Source organism: Grampus griseus (assembly GCF_964374135.1).
Source record: "Grampus griseus genome assembly, chromosome: 1".
NCBI lineage: Eukaryota > Metazoa > Chordata > Mammalia > Artiodactyla > Delphinidae > Grampus > Grampus griseus.
In genome coordinates, this window is record NC_139017.1 from 132,820,240 (window position 1) to 132,837,336 (window position 17,097).

General features: G+C 42.7%; 1 protein-coding gene across 10 annotated transcripts in view; it reads right to left on the reverse strand.

The window, feature by feature from the left end:
- Positions 1 to 4,162: 4,162 nt before the first annotated feature.
- FGGY (FGGY carbohydrate kinase domain containing) overlaps positions 4,163 to 17,097 on the reverse strand; it is a 421,541-nt gene continuing 408,606 nt past the window's right edge. For all 10 annotated transcript variants that reach the window (XM_082669259.1, XM_082669261.1, XM_082669262.1 and 7 more), the window contains 2 exons: positions 9,483 to 9,544; positions 4,163 to 4,382 (listed from right to left, as the gene is read on the reverse strand). In XM_082669259.1, the coding sequence (XP_082525385.1) occupies positions 4,301 to 4,382; positions 9,483 to 9,544 (144 nt within the window). In that variant the 3' untranslated portion in view covers positions 4,163 to 4,300. The remainder of the gene's footprint in view (positions 4,383 to 9,482; positions 9,545 to 17,097) is intronic.

Sequence of the window (17,097 nt, forward strand, 5' to 3'; positions counted from 1 at the left end):
CCACCACCCAGTCGGGGTCTCCCTGAGAGAGGGTATCCCTTCTAGCTGTTGCATTTGGACTCCAGCAAACTCTGGCATTGGGTCCTGTCATTTACTGCCGCTCTGCACCATGTCACCCATTCCGCTGTCCTTGTCTTTTCCTCTCCACTTCCCTCTCCCAGCTTTTATTCTCTCAGGCTCTTTGGAAAGCCACATTTATGTTCTTCACATATGGGAAGTATTTTTGGTCAAAATGAAAAACCCAAAATGTGTTCCTTAGCAAAATGATTTGCAAAACAAGGCTGGCTTCAACTTGAAAGAAAAGCTTTTAGTAGGCAACCAAACCAAACAAAGATCCCACAAACCACTCTGGCCACACTGTAATTCTTATTCATAAAAGCTAAATACACTTATACTTTACATGTGTGCATTAAATAAACCCCCCTTCCCAGTGCAAGAAGGTGAGTATTGGAGTCATTAAAATTTTTATTCTCCAGCTACACATGGTTAAAGAAATCCATATAGACATTTACATTTTCCTAAAACACTGGCTTTATAGTAGGAAACAGAATTATTTTCTTAGGGATTAACCATCTGGCCAGGTGACACCAGAGAACACTGTGGAAACAGTATTTGTAGAGTGTCTATCATCCACACAGCACTGTGCTTGGGCCTTTATAGAGTTTCTTCACTGAACCCTTATGACCAACATTAGGCCGTAGGTAGCAGGATTATACCATTGACAGAGGGGGGAGACTGAGGCCTAGAGGTTGAGTATCTTGCCCAAGGTTTTTCAGCCCTTCTAACAGTGCTTCTCACTGTTAAGATGCCAGAGGATTTCTCCTTGCCTCACCTGTGTGTGTTTTCCTTTCTCTATAAAGCAGTGGGAAGCCAGGGTTGGTTTGGATAGGAGTTGCCTGAGAGAAGGACCAGCAGCCCCGCTGTTCACCCACGGCACGAGTACTCTAACTAAAGAGCAGGCTGTTGGGGCTGGATTCCTCTGCAGCTGTTACAAGATGGTAACACCCAAAGCGACAGATCTGGATTCGAATCCTGTCTCCACTGCCACCTGAGGGATTCTGGGCGAGCTGTTTATGTTTTCTGAGTCTTAAGCTTTCTTAACTGGAAGATGGAGTTAATGTTACCGTAAGTTATGCTATGGTAAGAATTGCAGAGAACATACAGGAAGAACTTGGCAAATAGTTGCTAATTATTCACTCTTCCACCTCTGTGTTCCTAGCCAGGCACAACTTCTGCATTCACCGCTGCTTTGCTCGAGTGGGCCCAGGCCTGACCTGGTGTCTAAGTCAGAGCTGATCAGTATTAGCAGCCTGAGCCTGTCTGTCTGACTGTGGTCCTGACATCTTGCCTTAGGTCCTGCTATACCTGACTTCTCCTCTGAGGTGCTGAGTCTGACTCCTCAATCCTTCTCACCCATAGCTCAAGTTCTGGCTGGGGTCTAGGTGAATGAACTGGGCTTCTTCCTGCTGCCAGAGCCTGCTGGATTAGACAGCCACACCTACCTTCACACTCTAGTCCCTGCCCAAGATCTCTATATCCTTTGGATACTGTAGAATATTATTACAGAGCTGGCCTTTGCAACTGGGTGTGGTCATTCTACTCAAAATTTTTATTGTTAGTGTTCTGAGCATCTCCTACATGCCAGGTCCTGCAAAAAGACAGGCATGATCCAGACAGTTGAGCTAGGTGCGTTACAGGTATTATTTCACTTAATCCTCATTGTGATCTGGTAAAGCAGGTACTGTGAATATCCTCATTCAAAATCTGAAGCTTAGGAAGATTGAGGGCCTTTCTCCAAGTCACACATCAAGTCAGAGGTGGAGCCAGGCCTAGAATCCCAAGCCAGGGCTCACAGCCATTACATCATAATGCTTTCCATCCAATCTGTTAACCTTCCACTGCTTCCTCCTTTTCTTGCTGTTGGATGTGCTCTATGGCGGCAGGTGCCGTCTTTTAATGTGGCACCTCTTCCAGTGTACTGTGATCAAGTTACTTGTCTCTGTTTCTCTTTAGACTGGGAGCTCCCTGAAGGCAGGGACCATGTTTTCTTTATCCCTGTACTCCAGCGCATAGCACAATAGCTGGCACAGAATAAGTACTCCAAAAGAGGTTTGAAGACTGAGCTGTAGTGGCTTTTTCTTCTCTACCTGCTGACTTATGTTGCTGAAGTTCCATATGTTCTCTATTCAAACTCATCTGAATGATGACAGCTCTAGAATCAAAACTAGCAGTTACTCTTGGGTCCAAAATGGTATGTGTGTGTGCGTACGTACATGTGTGTATGTTTGTGTTTGTATGTGTGTGTTATGGTATCAACTAAGGTAACTGTAGTTGTGTTTTCAAATACTTGTCTGTATCAAAAGCTTTTAGCCACCATGTTTCTTTTCCATACACTTTTGTCTTTATGACAGAGATATTTTTAAAGAGTATAGTCCATTAAAAAACAGAATGCTGCCCAATTTGGGTTTTGTCTTATGTTTCCTTATGATTAGATCGAGGCTATGCATTCCCAGCCAGAATGATGTTATGTCCTTTTCAGGCTATCACATCTGGAGGCCCATGATGTCTATTTACCCATCTGAAGTTAATTTTGATCACCCAATCAAGATGCTGTCCTATTTCTTCCCTGTATGGTTAACTTTCTTTTTCTTCTTGTAACTGATAAACAATCTGTGACGAGACATTTTAAGACCATGCATATATCCTGTTACTCATCAAAATTTCCTCCTGGAGAACAGTATGGAGGTTCCTTAAAAAATTAAAAATAGAACTATCATACGGCCCAGCAATCCCACTACTGGGCATACACCCTGAGAAAACCATAATTCAAAAAGAGTCATGTACCACAATGTTCATTGCAGCTCTATTTACAATAGCCAGGACATGGAAGCAACCTAAGTGTCCATCAACAGATGAATGGACAAAGAAGATGTGGCACATACATACAATGGAATATTACTCAGCCATAAAAAGAAACGAAATTGAGTTATTTGTAGTGAGGTGGATGGACCTAGAGTCTGTCATACAGAGTGAAGTAAGTCAGAAAGAGAAAAACAAATACCGTATGTTAACACATACATATGGAATCTAAAAAAAAAAAATGGTTCTGAAGAACCTAGGGGCAGGACAGGAATAAAGACGCAGACCTAGAGAATGGACTTGAGGTCACGGGGAGGGGGAAGGGTAAGCTGGGACAAAGTGAGAGAGTGGCATGGACATATATACACTACCAAATGTAAAATAGTTAGCTACTGGGAAGCAGCTGCATGGCACAGGGAGATCAGCTCGGTGCTTTGTGACCACCTAGAGGGGTGGGATAGGGAGGGTGGGAGGGAGACGCAAGAGGGAGGAGATATGGGGATATATGTATATGTATAGCTGATTCACTTTGTTGTACAGCAGCAACAAACACACCATTGTACAGCAATTATACCCCAATAAAGATGTTAAAAAAGAAAAATAATTTCCTCCTGGATCCATTGATGATCCCTGCCTGCCCCTATCTTAAAGTGATGTTTGCAAGATGACTATTCTGCAGTTAAATGCAGTATCTGAGTCTAAACTGGATCCTACTCAGGAGAGAAAAATGCCATAATAGACGTTATTGAATTATTGACAAAACTTGAATATGAATAGATTAAATAAAAGTGCTATATAAATATTAAGTCTACTGAAATTTACTCTCAAGTGATTCATAAAAATTTGTGTGTATATATGTATTCATATGTATACAAATATATATATATATATATATATATACACACACACACACACACACGCATATAGAGAGAGAACATATAAATGAGAAAGCAGACAGGATAACCATTCAAAGGAAAAAGTTAGGTACATGGGTGTTCCCGGTATTATTCCTATTCTTGCAGTTTTTCTGTAAGTTTGAAATTATTTCCAAATAAAAAGTTAGTAAGTTTTTAGCCACCTATAGAATAAACATTAGATGCCCTACCTGAAGTTAGGTCTTTAGTGGCTGACATTGAATCAGTTACCAAGGACAGTTTCTCCTGGATTGAATGATCCCCAAGTTCTAGTCCCATAGGAGATCCTATGACTCTTGGTGAAGTTTCTGTCTCCATGATGGTGCCTGTGGAAACTACCAAGTAAATAACGGTGGTATTGTGAAATGGAAGACTCTAGTTCTGGTTGCACACGTCTCAGTTTTCTTTATTAAAAAGAAAATACAGAAATGATGAAATGATACCTAAGGGTCTTAAGTATAAGGTGAAATGACAGAGGCCCCTGATGCAATGACATGAAACCTGGCATCCGCCCGTGCAAGCTCAGTTCAGTCCCCTTTCATGATGGATGCATACTCCTTCTGGTGTTCAACCAGCTTTAGGAATACTTGATATTTCTTGTCATAATATCTGCAGGAGAAAAATAAATATGTTGGATGATCTCAAGCAAGACTGTTATGCTGCTTCCCCTGACATTTAGAAGAACAGAAGTGTTATCTGTTACAGTTTTGCAGACACTTCCCATTTTTTGGATGCTGACAGCATCCTGAGTCACATGTTTCACACTCACTATCTTTAACCTCCATGGGTGAACCTACATCTCCATTTTAGAGGTAAAGGTTTTAGAGCTGAGATTTGCTCAAAGAGGCAAATCTAAAATAGTATTGCTAAGACTCGGCAGAGCTGGAATTCAAACTCAGGGCTATCCGACTTCAAAGCCTCCACTATAACACAGTGGAAGTGCCGGGCTTGACACAGGGCCTTTCACATTCCCAGCTTCAATAAGTATTTCATATATGATTACCCAACCCCCCCACCCCTGACCAGTTTAGCGACTGGTTTAATGTCACAGCCTGACCAGGGATGCGACTGAACATTTTAATCACCCTTTGCACATTCCACACCTACATTTCCTTTGCAGACTCCTTTATCTGGGAGTAAAACCCCATGAGAATGTGACTAACACCTTTCCTGGAGCTGTGCCCTGCCTTCTGGGCATCCCACAGAGGACCCTTTTCTCCTGTACTATCCAACTGAGTCTTCAGATAAGACCTGTTAGAACTGGTGTTGGCCGTGAGTTAGAAGGCAGAGCAGCTGAAGCTACCTTGGCATCACAATCTTGAAAAGGACAATAGTAGCTAAGACAAATTATACTTGGAGACGGAAGCTTGGCCCTTATTCCTCTTGGCTGGGAGGAGCTGACGTGAGGTAAGGGGTTGATGAACCCTGTCTAGCATGTCTTGGTAGGTTCTGGGGTTCTCTGAAAAGAAGTCCTCGTGAAGGAGCATTGGTGCAAGCTTGGGAATTGGGGGAGAGAGAGAGTGTAAGAGTAACCCTGAATGCACACAGGGACTTCTACCTGTAACATGCAGAGCTAAACAGATTAATAGGAACACCCCTGCCCAGCATTTCTACCTTAACAATTCTGGTAACTTAAGAGCCGTGATGGGGCCAAACACAGGGTTAAGAGGTGGACTCTGAGGCCTGGGTTTGAATCTCAGCTTGGCCCCATTACTAGCTGTGTGACCATGGATATTTTACTTAATCTCTTTGTTCCTAAATGTCCCTATTTGTACATGAGAAAAATTACAAGACCTACCTCAATAGAGGTAATGTGAACTGTTATGTGAACTAAATGAGGTAGTATTTGAGAAGAACTTAGAACAGTGCCTGACTCACAGCAAGTGATATCAATGCTAGTTATGGTTACTACTTAAAAAATTAACATTCCAAAATTACCATCAATCTCACTATATGTAGATTATACTAAAACCCACTCTATGAGCCTCCAAATTTATTAATCATAGAATGATTTTGGGGACAGCAATTTTCTTCTTCAAATGCTACTCTCTGACAATCTAACGTCAAGCAATTTTTTCACTATATGAGTTGGATTTTCTGACTTTGGGAAACTTCTAGAAGGAAGCTTGGGTCAGTACTCTTTCCATACACTTGACGATTTCTAATTTTAATACTGACAACTTTGCAGCAACTTTGTTCATTGGCCTTATTCTTTGTACAGTGGGAAAAGCATCGTTTTTCCAGGCAGAGAAGCCTAGGTGATTTGGGGCAACTTCTTTAAATGGTCTGAGCCTCAGTTTCCCTGCTGTAAGAGGGATGATAACAGTACCTACGTCACAGAGTGACTGAATTTTAAACATGAACATGAAATATTATGCGGACTGTCAAGTGCTTACACGATGTGAGCTAATGTTCTTACATCCTTCTATTATCCTGAAATGTCAAAAGATGGAGAGACTATATTTTTCCTTTTTTATACATGGGAAGCTGAGGTCCAAGGTGCTTCTTTCCCTGTGCTTTTTATTTTCCAACTTTTAAAATTGTGGTAAAATATACATGAAATTTACCATTTTAGCCATTTTTAAGTGTACAGTTCAGTGGCATTAAGTACATTCATATTATTGTGCAGCTGTCACCACCATCCATCCATAGAACTCTTTTCACCTTGCAAAACTAAAACTCCACCCATTAAATAATAACTCTCCATTCTCCTCTTCTCCCTAGCCCCTGGCAACCAACATTCTATTTTCTGTATCCATGAATTTGATTATGCCAGGTACCTCATATAAGGGGAATCATACAATATTTGTCATTTTGTGACTGGCTCTTTCCGCTAACATAATATCCTCAAGGTTCATCCGTGTTGTAGCGTATTTCAGAATTCCCTTCCTTTTTAAGGTTGAATAATATTCTGTTGTTGCATATACCACTTTTTCTTTATCCATTCATCTGTCAATGGACACTTGGGTTGCTTCCATGTTTTAGCTACTGTGAATAATGCTGCTATGAACATGGGTGCATAAATATCTCTTTGAGACCATGATTTCAGTTCTTCTGGGCACATACCCAGAAGTGGAATTTCTGGGTTATATGGTAATTCTATCTTACACTTTTGAGGTACCACCATACTATTTTCCACAGTGGCTGCACCATTTTACATCCCACCAACAGTGTGCAAGGGATCTAATTTTTCCACGTCCTTGTCAACACTTGTTATTTTCTGGTTTTTTGACAGTAGCCATACTAATGGGTATAAACTGGTATCTCATTGTAGTCTTGATTTGTATTGCCCTAATGATTAGTGGTGTTGAGCATCTTTTCATGTGCTTATTGACCATCTGTATATCATTTTTGGAGAAATGTCTATTCAAGTCCTTTGCCCATTTTTGATTTAGGTCGTTGGCCTTTTGGTTATTGAGTTTTAGGGGTTCTCTGTATACGGATATTAATCTTTTATTAGATATATGATATATAAATGTTTCCTTCCATTCTTAGGTCTGTGTGGCACAGACCTAAGTAAGTGTTCTATACAGACAAGAACGTGATTTGAGTCAAGGAGATGTTGAGTGTAGCTCAGAAGGAAACTGGCTCTTTCCACTTTCAAATCTTCAGGCCGCCTGCAGATGGTGCTAGAGCATCGTGTGCGCCTCTCTCACAGCGGCTGACAGCAAGCCGCCAAGGATTCTTTTCAAAAGAACGTAAGCTGTGACAAAGCGAGAGAGTAGCAGGGACATATATACACTACCAAAAGTAAAATAGATAGCTGGTGGGAAGCAGCCGCATAGCACACGGAGATCAGCTCGGTGCTCTGTGACCACCTAGAGGGGTGGGATAGGGAGAGTGGGAGGGAGGGAGATGCAAGAGGGAAGAGATATGGGAACATATGTATATGTATAACTGATTCACTTTGTTATAAAGCAGAAACTAACACACCATTGTAAAGCAATTATACTCCAATAAAGATGTAAAAAAAAAAAAAAAGAACATGTGGAATCTACTCAAAGAACTTAAAAACAGACTTCCCTCAAGAGTCTTCAGAGGGTCAGTGAAGAGATGGAGAAGAACAATCTGTTTCTAATTTCAACAAAAGAGAGATGCTGCTAGGCCAGGGCTCCCACTGCCATGGGGAACTCAGTTCTCTCCATGTTCCTGCATTGAGCTCCCCCATGTAAGGGCCTGCTCCACTCATCCTGGTACTTAGAGATGGGTTTATATTCAGAGGATTAAGAGCCCAGCTCCATTTGGAGACTTGCTTCAAGAAAATAAAAGGATACCGGATGGCTCTTTCCGTGGACGTTTCCACTCCGTTAAATGTCGATTATGCTTTGGTGGGATCAGCACCTTTGCCTGTCCACTGTATAAGGTAGAAGTTGCTTTTATGTCTTAACCTCAAATACTTTCCTAAAATGATAAAAGCCACTTGCACAATTGTTCCTTCGTCTCTAAACTCACTACCAGTGACTCAAGATAGGTCCTTTTCCTCTCTCAGCTGGATTGTTGAAAAACTTTTCATCTGGTCTTTCCTACCCTTAGGCCCTCTAACGCATCCTCTAAGAGGATTTTTCTAATATCTGCATCTGACCAGGTCCCACCACTGCCTAAAGTTCAGTATCTCCATTTCACCAGTAGGATGAAGTCTGAGGTCCTTAGCACGGCCTCAAAGCTCATTATGAGAGGACCCACTCTGTTCCCCCCAACACCCAATTTCATTCCCTGCCATCTCCCATCTCATACTTTGCATTTCAGAATTATGAGTTGTTGATAGTTTCCTGAATATACGATGCTGTTGTCACCTTTATAACTTTGCCTGTGTTATTCCTCTAGTGACAAAGTGCTTTTCGGTTTTGGCCTGACAATTTCTTTTAAGCATTTAAAGTCAGCTAGACTTAACGTCCTCTCAAAAGCTTTGCCTCACTCCTACAGGGTCAAATTCTTTTCTGTTTTGGGTTACTTTGTCACCTGGTAATACTTCTATTATATAACCTATCCCTTTGGCTCGAAATGATCTACTGCATAAATAAGATTGTCTTATTCCCTTCTAAATCCTGCCTAGATGCCAAAGAGCATAATGCCTTGAAGACAGCAGGCACTCAATAAATTAGTGTTTGTGAATTGGGGTTAAAACATTAATCAAAGTTATGCTGACGTACTGTATAGTATAGGGAACTACACTCAATATTTTATAATAACCTATAAAGGAAGAGAATCTGAAGAAGAATATCTCTCCCTCTCTCTCTCTCTATATATATAAAATATATATATATATGTATATACAAAATCACTCTGCTGTATACCTGAAACTAACAGGATATTGTAAATTAACTATACTTCAATTTAAAATAAAAGTCATGTTGTAGCCCTCAAAGTCACATGATGCAAAGGGTGGAGGAACAGACAGATGCTACCGTGTGGAAGACATAAGAGATCCCCATTTTAGAACAGAGGAGACCAGATTTACTGCTAATGACCTAGGGAAAAAAACATTGGTTTGAGAGTTCAAAAGTTTGGATTTGACCTCCAGGTCTGGCCCTATCTAGCTCTGTGATCTTGGGGAACTGAAAGTGACTTTACGTCTCTGAGACTTAGTTTTATCAACTATTAAATGAAAGGCCTGGCTTGCTGACCCCTGTGGTTTATTCCGGCTCTAAAGTTGCATGTGTCTGTTGTCCTCACTCCTCAGCACTGTGCATAGAAAACATATAAACTTACCTTTTATCCTCACGTCTAGGAAACACAACTTTCCCAACTTTGCTCATTCTTGCCATTGCCTCCTGTCAAATGGAAAACAGAACACACAGAACTAAGTTGGAAAGTTAATACCAATGTGAGGCCTGTCACAGGCAAGAACATTCTTTTTTTTTTTTTAGTAAATTTATTTATTTATTTTTGGATGCGTTGGGTCTTCATTGCTGAGCGTGGGCTTTCTCTAGTTGTGGCGAGCGGGGGGCTACTCTTCCTTGCGATGCGCGGGCTTCTCATTGCGGTGGCTTCCCTTTGTTGTGGAGCATGGGCTCTAGGTGCACGGGCTTCACTAGTTGTGGCACGCCGACTCAGTAGTTGTGGCTTGCGGGCTCTAGAGTGCAGGCTCAGTAGTTGTGGCACACGGGCTTAGTTGCTCCGCGGCATGTGGGATCTTCCCGGACTAGGGCTTGAACCCGTGTCCCCTGCGTTGGCAGGTGGATTCTTAACCACTGAGCCACCACCAGGTAAGTCCCAGCAAGAACATTCTAATTAGAATTTACTTCCCTTAAGAGATTTGGTGAGTCCATTTTTTTTTTTTCAACTTACTTTCTCTGGTGATAAGATTAAAACCCAATGAACATTAAAGGTTACATCTAGGACCACACAGCCTGGGCTTAATAAATTGTTGCCTATTGAGACCTCCAGGGCATAAACAACCTGGAAGGCAAAGCACTTTTATTATGGCTTGCAGGGTGTGGTGGGAAGGAATTATTTCCCCCTTGCATTACCTGGACACAAGGGCTTGAGAAGGCAACATAATCAGCCACTGAGCACGTTGTCTGCTTAACTCACAACAGCAGTAACTGAACAGAAGCCACTCTGTGCCTGTACTTTAAGACAGAATGTTTAAGACCTCTTCATTTCACTTTTAGTTCTTTTTTCCAGTAGTCTCTTCAACTGTGCCTATATAGATGTGAGACCTCTGGGCTGAGTCTAATGGACTTGACCTCAGGACTTTCTTGTCTTTACAATGTGGTTAGTGGGCAGTCAGCAAGTTGCAGTGTCTTGGTGGACACAGTCAGAGTGAACAGCAGCAAGATCAACCATAGATTGTGTTGGCTCCATCATATGAATGGAGAGGTCAAATTTCCTCGGGTAGTCTCCCAATGCTATTAAGTTTATGGGAAAGTTAGGGGGAATGGAGTAAAGCCAAACTTTGGATTCCAAAGACTTACCTGGGGAGATTGCAAGCAACAGCATGACAAAGCTCCTCAGAATAGGTCCTGTCTTAGGAACAGCTATTGAGCTCTTATTGTAAAGGATGTAGTCATTCTGAGGTCACATATGTACAACTTCTTACTCTCTCTCTATATTAATTACTCAATATGTACAGACACTGTGCTAGGGATACAGATTTGCATAAGATATACTCTTTGCCCTGGAGAAACTCACACACGAGCAGAGGAGGAAAGAAATGTAAAGAGCTGACTACCACACAGAATGTGAAAGGCCCTGGGTACCTTCAAAACGTATCCAAGTCTTGCCCATCCTTACCGCCTTACTTACGATTTATTTATTTATACACACACACACACACACACACACACACACATATTTAATTATATAAATAATATATTTATTATTTATCACTAATTCCTTTTTGACAATCCGTGTACTTATTGGTTTATGTGTTCCTTCTCTCCCTCTCCATTCCTTGTTCTAACCAAAATGTAAGCTACACAGTCTGGGAGCTTTGTCTATTTGCTGCTTAATCTCAGTACCTAGAATATTCATAAAATGTATTGAGCCCCTTCTATGTGCCAAGCACAGCATCCAATATATATGGAATACAGAGATGAAGAATGAATGGGTCCTTTCATCAAAGAGCTCACCACAGAATGGAAAAGACATTTACTGTGATCAAAATAGAGTGTGACAAATACTATGCTAGAAGCAGATAAACTTCTTTTCAATAGTTATTCAAGGATTAAGAAACTTGATACTTTTTCATCTGCTAATCACTTACACATATTTCCAATCTGGCCAGGATGTCCTACCAACTCTTCCCCAAGGACGCCATGGACATTCTGAACTAGTTATCTGGTTTCCTAGCCCCCAGTGGATTTAAAAGTGCTGTTTGGGAGATCAGAGATGCTGAGAGTAGCAAGCACACTGACAGCAGAAAGAAATGGCAGGCTTATTCAGGAGGAGATTTGAAAAATTATGAAAAATTATTGAAAAGGGAATCAAGGTGAAAGGATAAGAACCAACGAAGGTCAGACTGGGGCCACTCTGCAAAACAGCAAAAACATCTTAGTGTGGTCACTACCGTTCCACTTAACAAGAATATTTTAAGAGCTCTGCTCACCCCAACATATGTCATAACATTTTCCTTCATAAATTAAGTTCTGATTCCCTTAAAGTAAGCCCCATGTCTTGCTGAGATGGTCTCAGCCATCCCCATCGCCAACTTTGCCACTGGTTCTCTTGTTTTGGGATTGCTTCTTCCTTCATAGCGGTGCTCTGCTCTGCCTATTTTAGGGAGGACCCCGCCTCCTCCTGCCTGCCTCCTCTGAAGCTTGAAAATTCCCTAGGGGAATACTCCTCGGGTTGTGCTTAGGCTTCAGACTGGAGCCGACATTCCAGGACTGCCTTCATGGGTGGGATCCAGGAAACCCGTATTAGAGAAGGAGCTCCATAAATGTCACTTTCCTTCCCACTGTAACAGATGTGTGGACACAGGGCAGATAGCAGGGAATTCTTCTTTCCTTTCTTCACGTTACCTTTGCTTATTTTTAAAATAAATTATTGAGAAATAACAGTGATAGACATTTCAAAGGTTTAAAAAGAGGTTATTTTGTTTCTCAGAAAAGTACAGAGTTAAATATTAAACTTAGCTCAGGTGTTGATTCCACAGTAGGTTTTTCCTGATTCATCCCCACTACCTGCCTCCCACCTAGAATGAGTTACTTGCTCCCCAAGCGACTTGTGCTTCCATCTATCACAGTATTTATGATACGGCACCACAATTCTTTGTTAGCACATCAGCTGCCCCAACTAGACTCCTGCTTCTTAAGGCAGGAACTGTTATAATTGTTTCTACTGACAAACTCAGCATCTGGTGTATCGTATGCGCTCAGCGAATAGTCTACGGGATAAATGAATTTAAGGACCGTACACGTGAAAGAATGCTGAAATGGAAGTTTTGTCTGAGATCTAAAGTTGACAGATATGAGATACCAAAGTGAGCTGGAAACAGACCACCCTGAAGAATTTGAAAAAAAAGCATAGTTGAGGACCCATAAATCAACTCAAACCTTTCATCCATGTGGAAGGTCAGAAAAAGAGATGGATTTTTTAGGAGACAGCTGTGTGTTGACTGAGCATCAGGACTTCTAGGGGAGAGGTGAGAGTATGGCCTCACTGACGCCACAGGGATCTGGCTGTGTATCCCTGAGGGTGTGAGACACGGTGGGTTGAGTGCGGCTCCTGTCTGGAGCAGAAGCGCTGGCTAGCAGCTTCAGTGTAGCAGTGAAGGAGTGTTGCCCTGGGATCAGCCAGCACTGCCAGAACGTGTCAGACTCCAAAAGGCATGACTGCTTCCCATGAGCCTGAGGTGGCCACAGGTGAGAGGGCTTCCTGGGTTGTCTCAGATCCTGTCCAGTATGGCCACCTAATGAGGCAGAGGGAGCCTGCATAAAGAAGCTTGAGGCAAACTACTGGATTTTTTTTTTTATAAATTTATTTATTTATTTTTGGCTGCGTTGGGTCTTTGCTGCTGCTCACGGGCTTTCTCTAGTTGCGGTGAGTGGGGGCCAATCTTTGTTGCAGTGCGCGTGCGGGTTTCTCATCGCGGTGGCTTCTCTTGTTGAGGAGCACGGGCTCTAGGCACACGGGCTTCAGTAGTTGTGGCACATGGGCTCAGTAGTTGTGGCTCGCGGTCTCTAGAGCACAGGCTCAGTAGTTGCGGTGCGCGGGCTTAGCTGCTCCACGGCAGGTGGGATCTTCCTGGACCAGGGCTCGAACCCGTGTCCTCTGCATTGGCAGGCAGATTCTTAACCACTGTGCCACCAAGGAAGTCCCCTACTGGATTTTTTTTTTTTTTTTTTTTTTTTTTTGCGGTACGCCGGCCTCTCACCGCTGTGGCCTCTCCCGCTGCGGAGCACAGGCTCCGGACACGCAGGCCCAGCGGCCATGGCTCCCGGGCCCAGTCGCCCCGCGGCATGTGGGATCCTCCCAGACCAGGGCACGAACCCGCGTCCCCCGCATCGGCAGGCGGACCCTCAACCACTGCGCCACCAGGGAAGCCCCCCTACTGGATTTTTAAGGAATTAAAAGAGCAAGCAATCTACTAGAATAGAGAAGGACAAGGACAGGATACAGTCAGAGGTTTCCAGAAGTGGAAAGTCTCCCAAAAAAAATCTACAATGGAGCCTAGCTGTAAACACCTATTAAACTTATGACAACGCTGATCAAGATAAGAACTTTCCTACACCCCTGTGCTCTCTTCCCTTACACCTTCCAACCACCTCAGAAGAACAAGAAAAAAGCTAATATATACTGGAGAGAAAGTGAATGAGGAACAAAGAAGAATCTGATCACAGCCAACTCCTCACATTTGCAACAGTCCCAGCTGGAGGAGTGAGGAGTTGCCTTATCTTTGGATAAAAAATGAAGTGGTGGGGCTTCCCTGGTGGCGCAGTGGTTGAGAGTCCGCCTGCCGATGCAGGGGACACGGGTTCGTGTCCTGGTCCAGGAAGATCCCACATGCCGCAGAGCGGCTGGGCCCATGAGCCATGGCCGCTGAGCCTGCGCGTCCGGAGCCTGTGCTCCGCAACGGGAGAGGTCACAACAGTGAGAGGCCCGCGTACAGCAAAAAAAAAAAAAAAAAAAAATAAGTGGTGATTATTATATATTCCTTGGTATTCTAATGTTTGAAGTTTGGTTATGTCTCATGACTTAAAGGGACTATAAAACTTGTATTATCTAAGTAACTTTCTACCTATCTAAGAAAGTAATGGAACTAACAGAATTTTTAATCAGGGCAGAGAGAAACTAGCTCCACTGCACAAGTGTAAAGGGACAGTGAGAGTAAAAAAAACAGTTGTTTTTCAATTCTATCTCAGAAACTGTGTTACACATGTATAATAAACAATGGAAGAAAATATATTAAAATATTAACAGGTTCAAGAGCATGGGTGATAGCTTTTTCTATTGTTAACTTGTTTTTTCTGTCTTCTAAACTTTATATAGCGGCATATAGGGATTTGATCATTTGAAGGAAAATAAAACTGTACTGCACTCTAAAAAAAAGTTATGGGCTTCCCTGGTGGTGCAGTGGTTAAGAATCTGCCTGCCAATGCAGGGGACACGAGTTCAAGCCCTGGTCCGGGAAGATCCCACGTGTCACAGAGCAACTAAGCCCGTGCGCCACAACTACTGAGCCTGTGCTCTAGAGCCCGCGAGCCACAACTACTGAAGCCTGAACGCCTAAAGCCCGTGCTCTGCAACAAGAGAAGCCACTGCAATGAGAAGCCCGCGCACAGCAACAAAGAGCAGCCCCCCCTCGCCGCAACTAGAGAAAGCCCATGCATAGCAATGAAGCCCTGATGCAGCCAAAAATAAAATAAATAAAATAAATAAATTTATATTTTAAAAAATTATGCTTCTACAGGCAGTCAAAATGACTTGTGCTCACTCTCCTCTCTCCTGGGACACAGGGCTCACTAAGGGTATTTGACACAATATGGAGAATGCCCAGAGAATCAGTGCTGTCATCAGAAATAGCACTGCTGAGTTTTCCCATTTCTCCAAATAATTAACATAAAACTGAAACCTCATGAACCCACTGGCTGCAGTAAATCTGGAAATTACCATAGCACAACAATATGAATTTATTATGGAAATGCTGACATGTGCTAAATATAGTCACCCCCCACAATATATTTCTGTTCAAAGGGTTTATTTGAAGTTGGCCTCAAACTTCATACTTTTTGTCAGCAGGCAGGAGTCGGACAATCTGGATTTGTAGTACACTACGCTCTTTGGGAGTCTAGACAGCACAACGAAGACAGGGACTTTTCTCTTTCCTTTTTGCCCACACAATGAAAGCTTTTAAAAACAAAATATTTGGTAAAATCGCCTTTTAATCACTTCTTTTCTTTCTCTCTATAAGGCCGAGCTATAAATAAACCATGAAAGTTCACATTTGATTGTCACTTCTGAAAGCAAGTGTAAGAGTTTCTGCAGGAAAAAATAGGAGCCCTGTACCAAGGCCATGAAAGACTGCATTCATGGGGTTTGACCCTTTGCTGCCGTGTCAAGGCCGAGATACCAGTCCGCACACGCTGCTCACCACTTCCCTGGGAGCAGCACGGGCAGACACCAGGCCTGTGTGGGCACAGGGAACTCCCAGTTCTCACGTGTTAACGGCCTGGCTTGGGAGCCACCAAAGGGCTCTAGGCTACACTGGGTGAGGTACCCAGGGAAGTTAGGTTCAAGAAAGAAAGGAGCTCTTCACCCGTGGAGAAGATGGGGATTCCACGAGTGGCAGACACAGGAATGTTGGCAGTTTGGGGAGCAGGCGATCTGATACCTTCTCTCCCACCCAGTGGGAGGGGAACAGTGGCCTTAAGACTTTGGGAAGGCTGGCAGGCAGTCTAGACCAAGGCACCAAAGGGCACTCACTGCAAGCTTGGCCATGTCCAGAGTCACAGTCTACAGGGAAGAACAACCAGGACCTGGCCTGGTGGGACCTATACTGTCAACTCCCTGAAGGCAGGAAACATGTTACTGAGGGTCTCATGCCTAACACGGTCCTAGCATTTAACAGCTGCTTGGTTAATGTTTGCTGAGCTGCTGAATGAAAGGGTGACGACTTTCACGACAGAGGCGATGGGAGATCATCTAACGGTGTTTCTAAAATGGCATACATGTGCTCCAAGGAGTGCCGGAGATGATCTGTTAAGATTCCAGAAGAAAATATTGGAAGTGCCATTTATATGACTTTTAGTCTAAAGAAATTAATTCAAGCTTAATATGCAGATTGTCACCAGATCCATCAGTTGGTCCACACATCAGACAGTCATGAGTGAGTAAGATGTGCGAGGTGTCCTAAGGGAAGGGTGAGAGCTCTCCAACACCAGGGATGACAGCATGGCACTCCATTCTATGTCCCCAGCTTCCAGGGCTTTGCTACATATCATCATTTACATGTGCCAGGTTGGTAGGTTTCTAGGTATTATCTAATTTTATTTAAATAAACCCTCACAAAATGGGCAAGCAGCTGAGAAAGATTCAACCAATGGATTTAAAGGCAATGGTGATAATTCAGATTCAAGGAAACAAAAAAATGATGATACTTTTACTAACTTGGTGCTAGCTCTTCATATTATAAGGTAAAAACGATAAAGATCTAGTCAGATAAGACAAGAATTGGGAAAAAAATCAAAATTATCAAGAATACTGTTTGTTGTCCATCATCAGATGAATGGACAAAGAAGATGTTTTATACACACACACACACACACACACACATACACACACACACTGGAATATTACTCAGCCATAAAAAAAGAATGCAATTGTGCCATTTGCAGCGATGTAGATGGACCTAGAGAATATTATGCTTAGTGAAATAAGT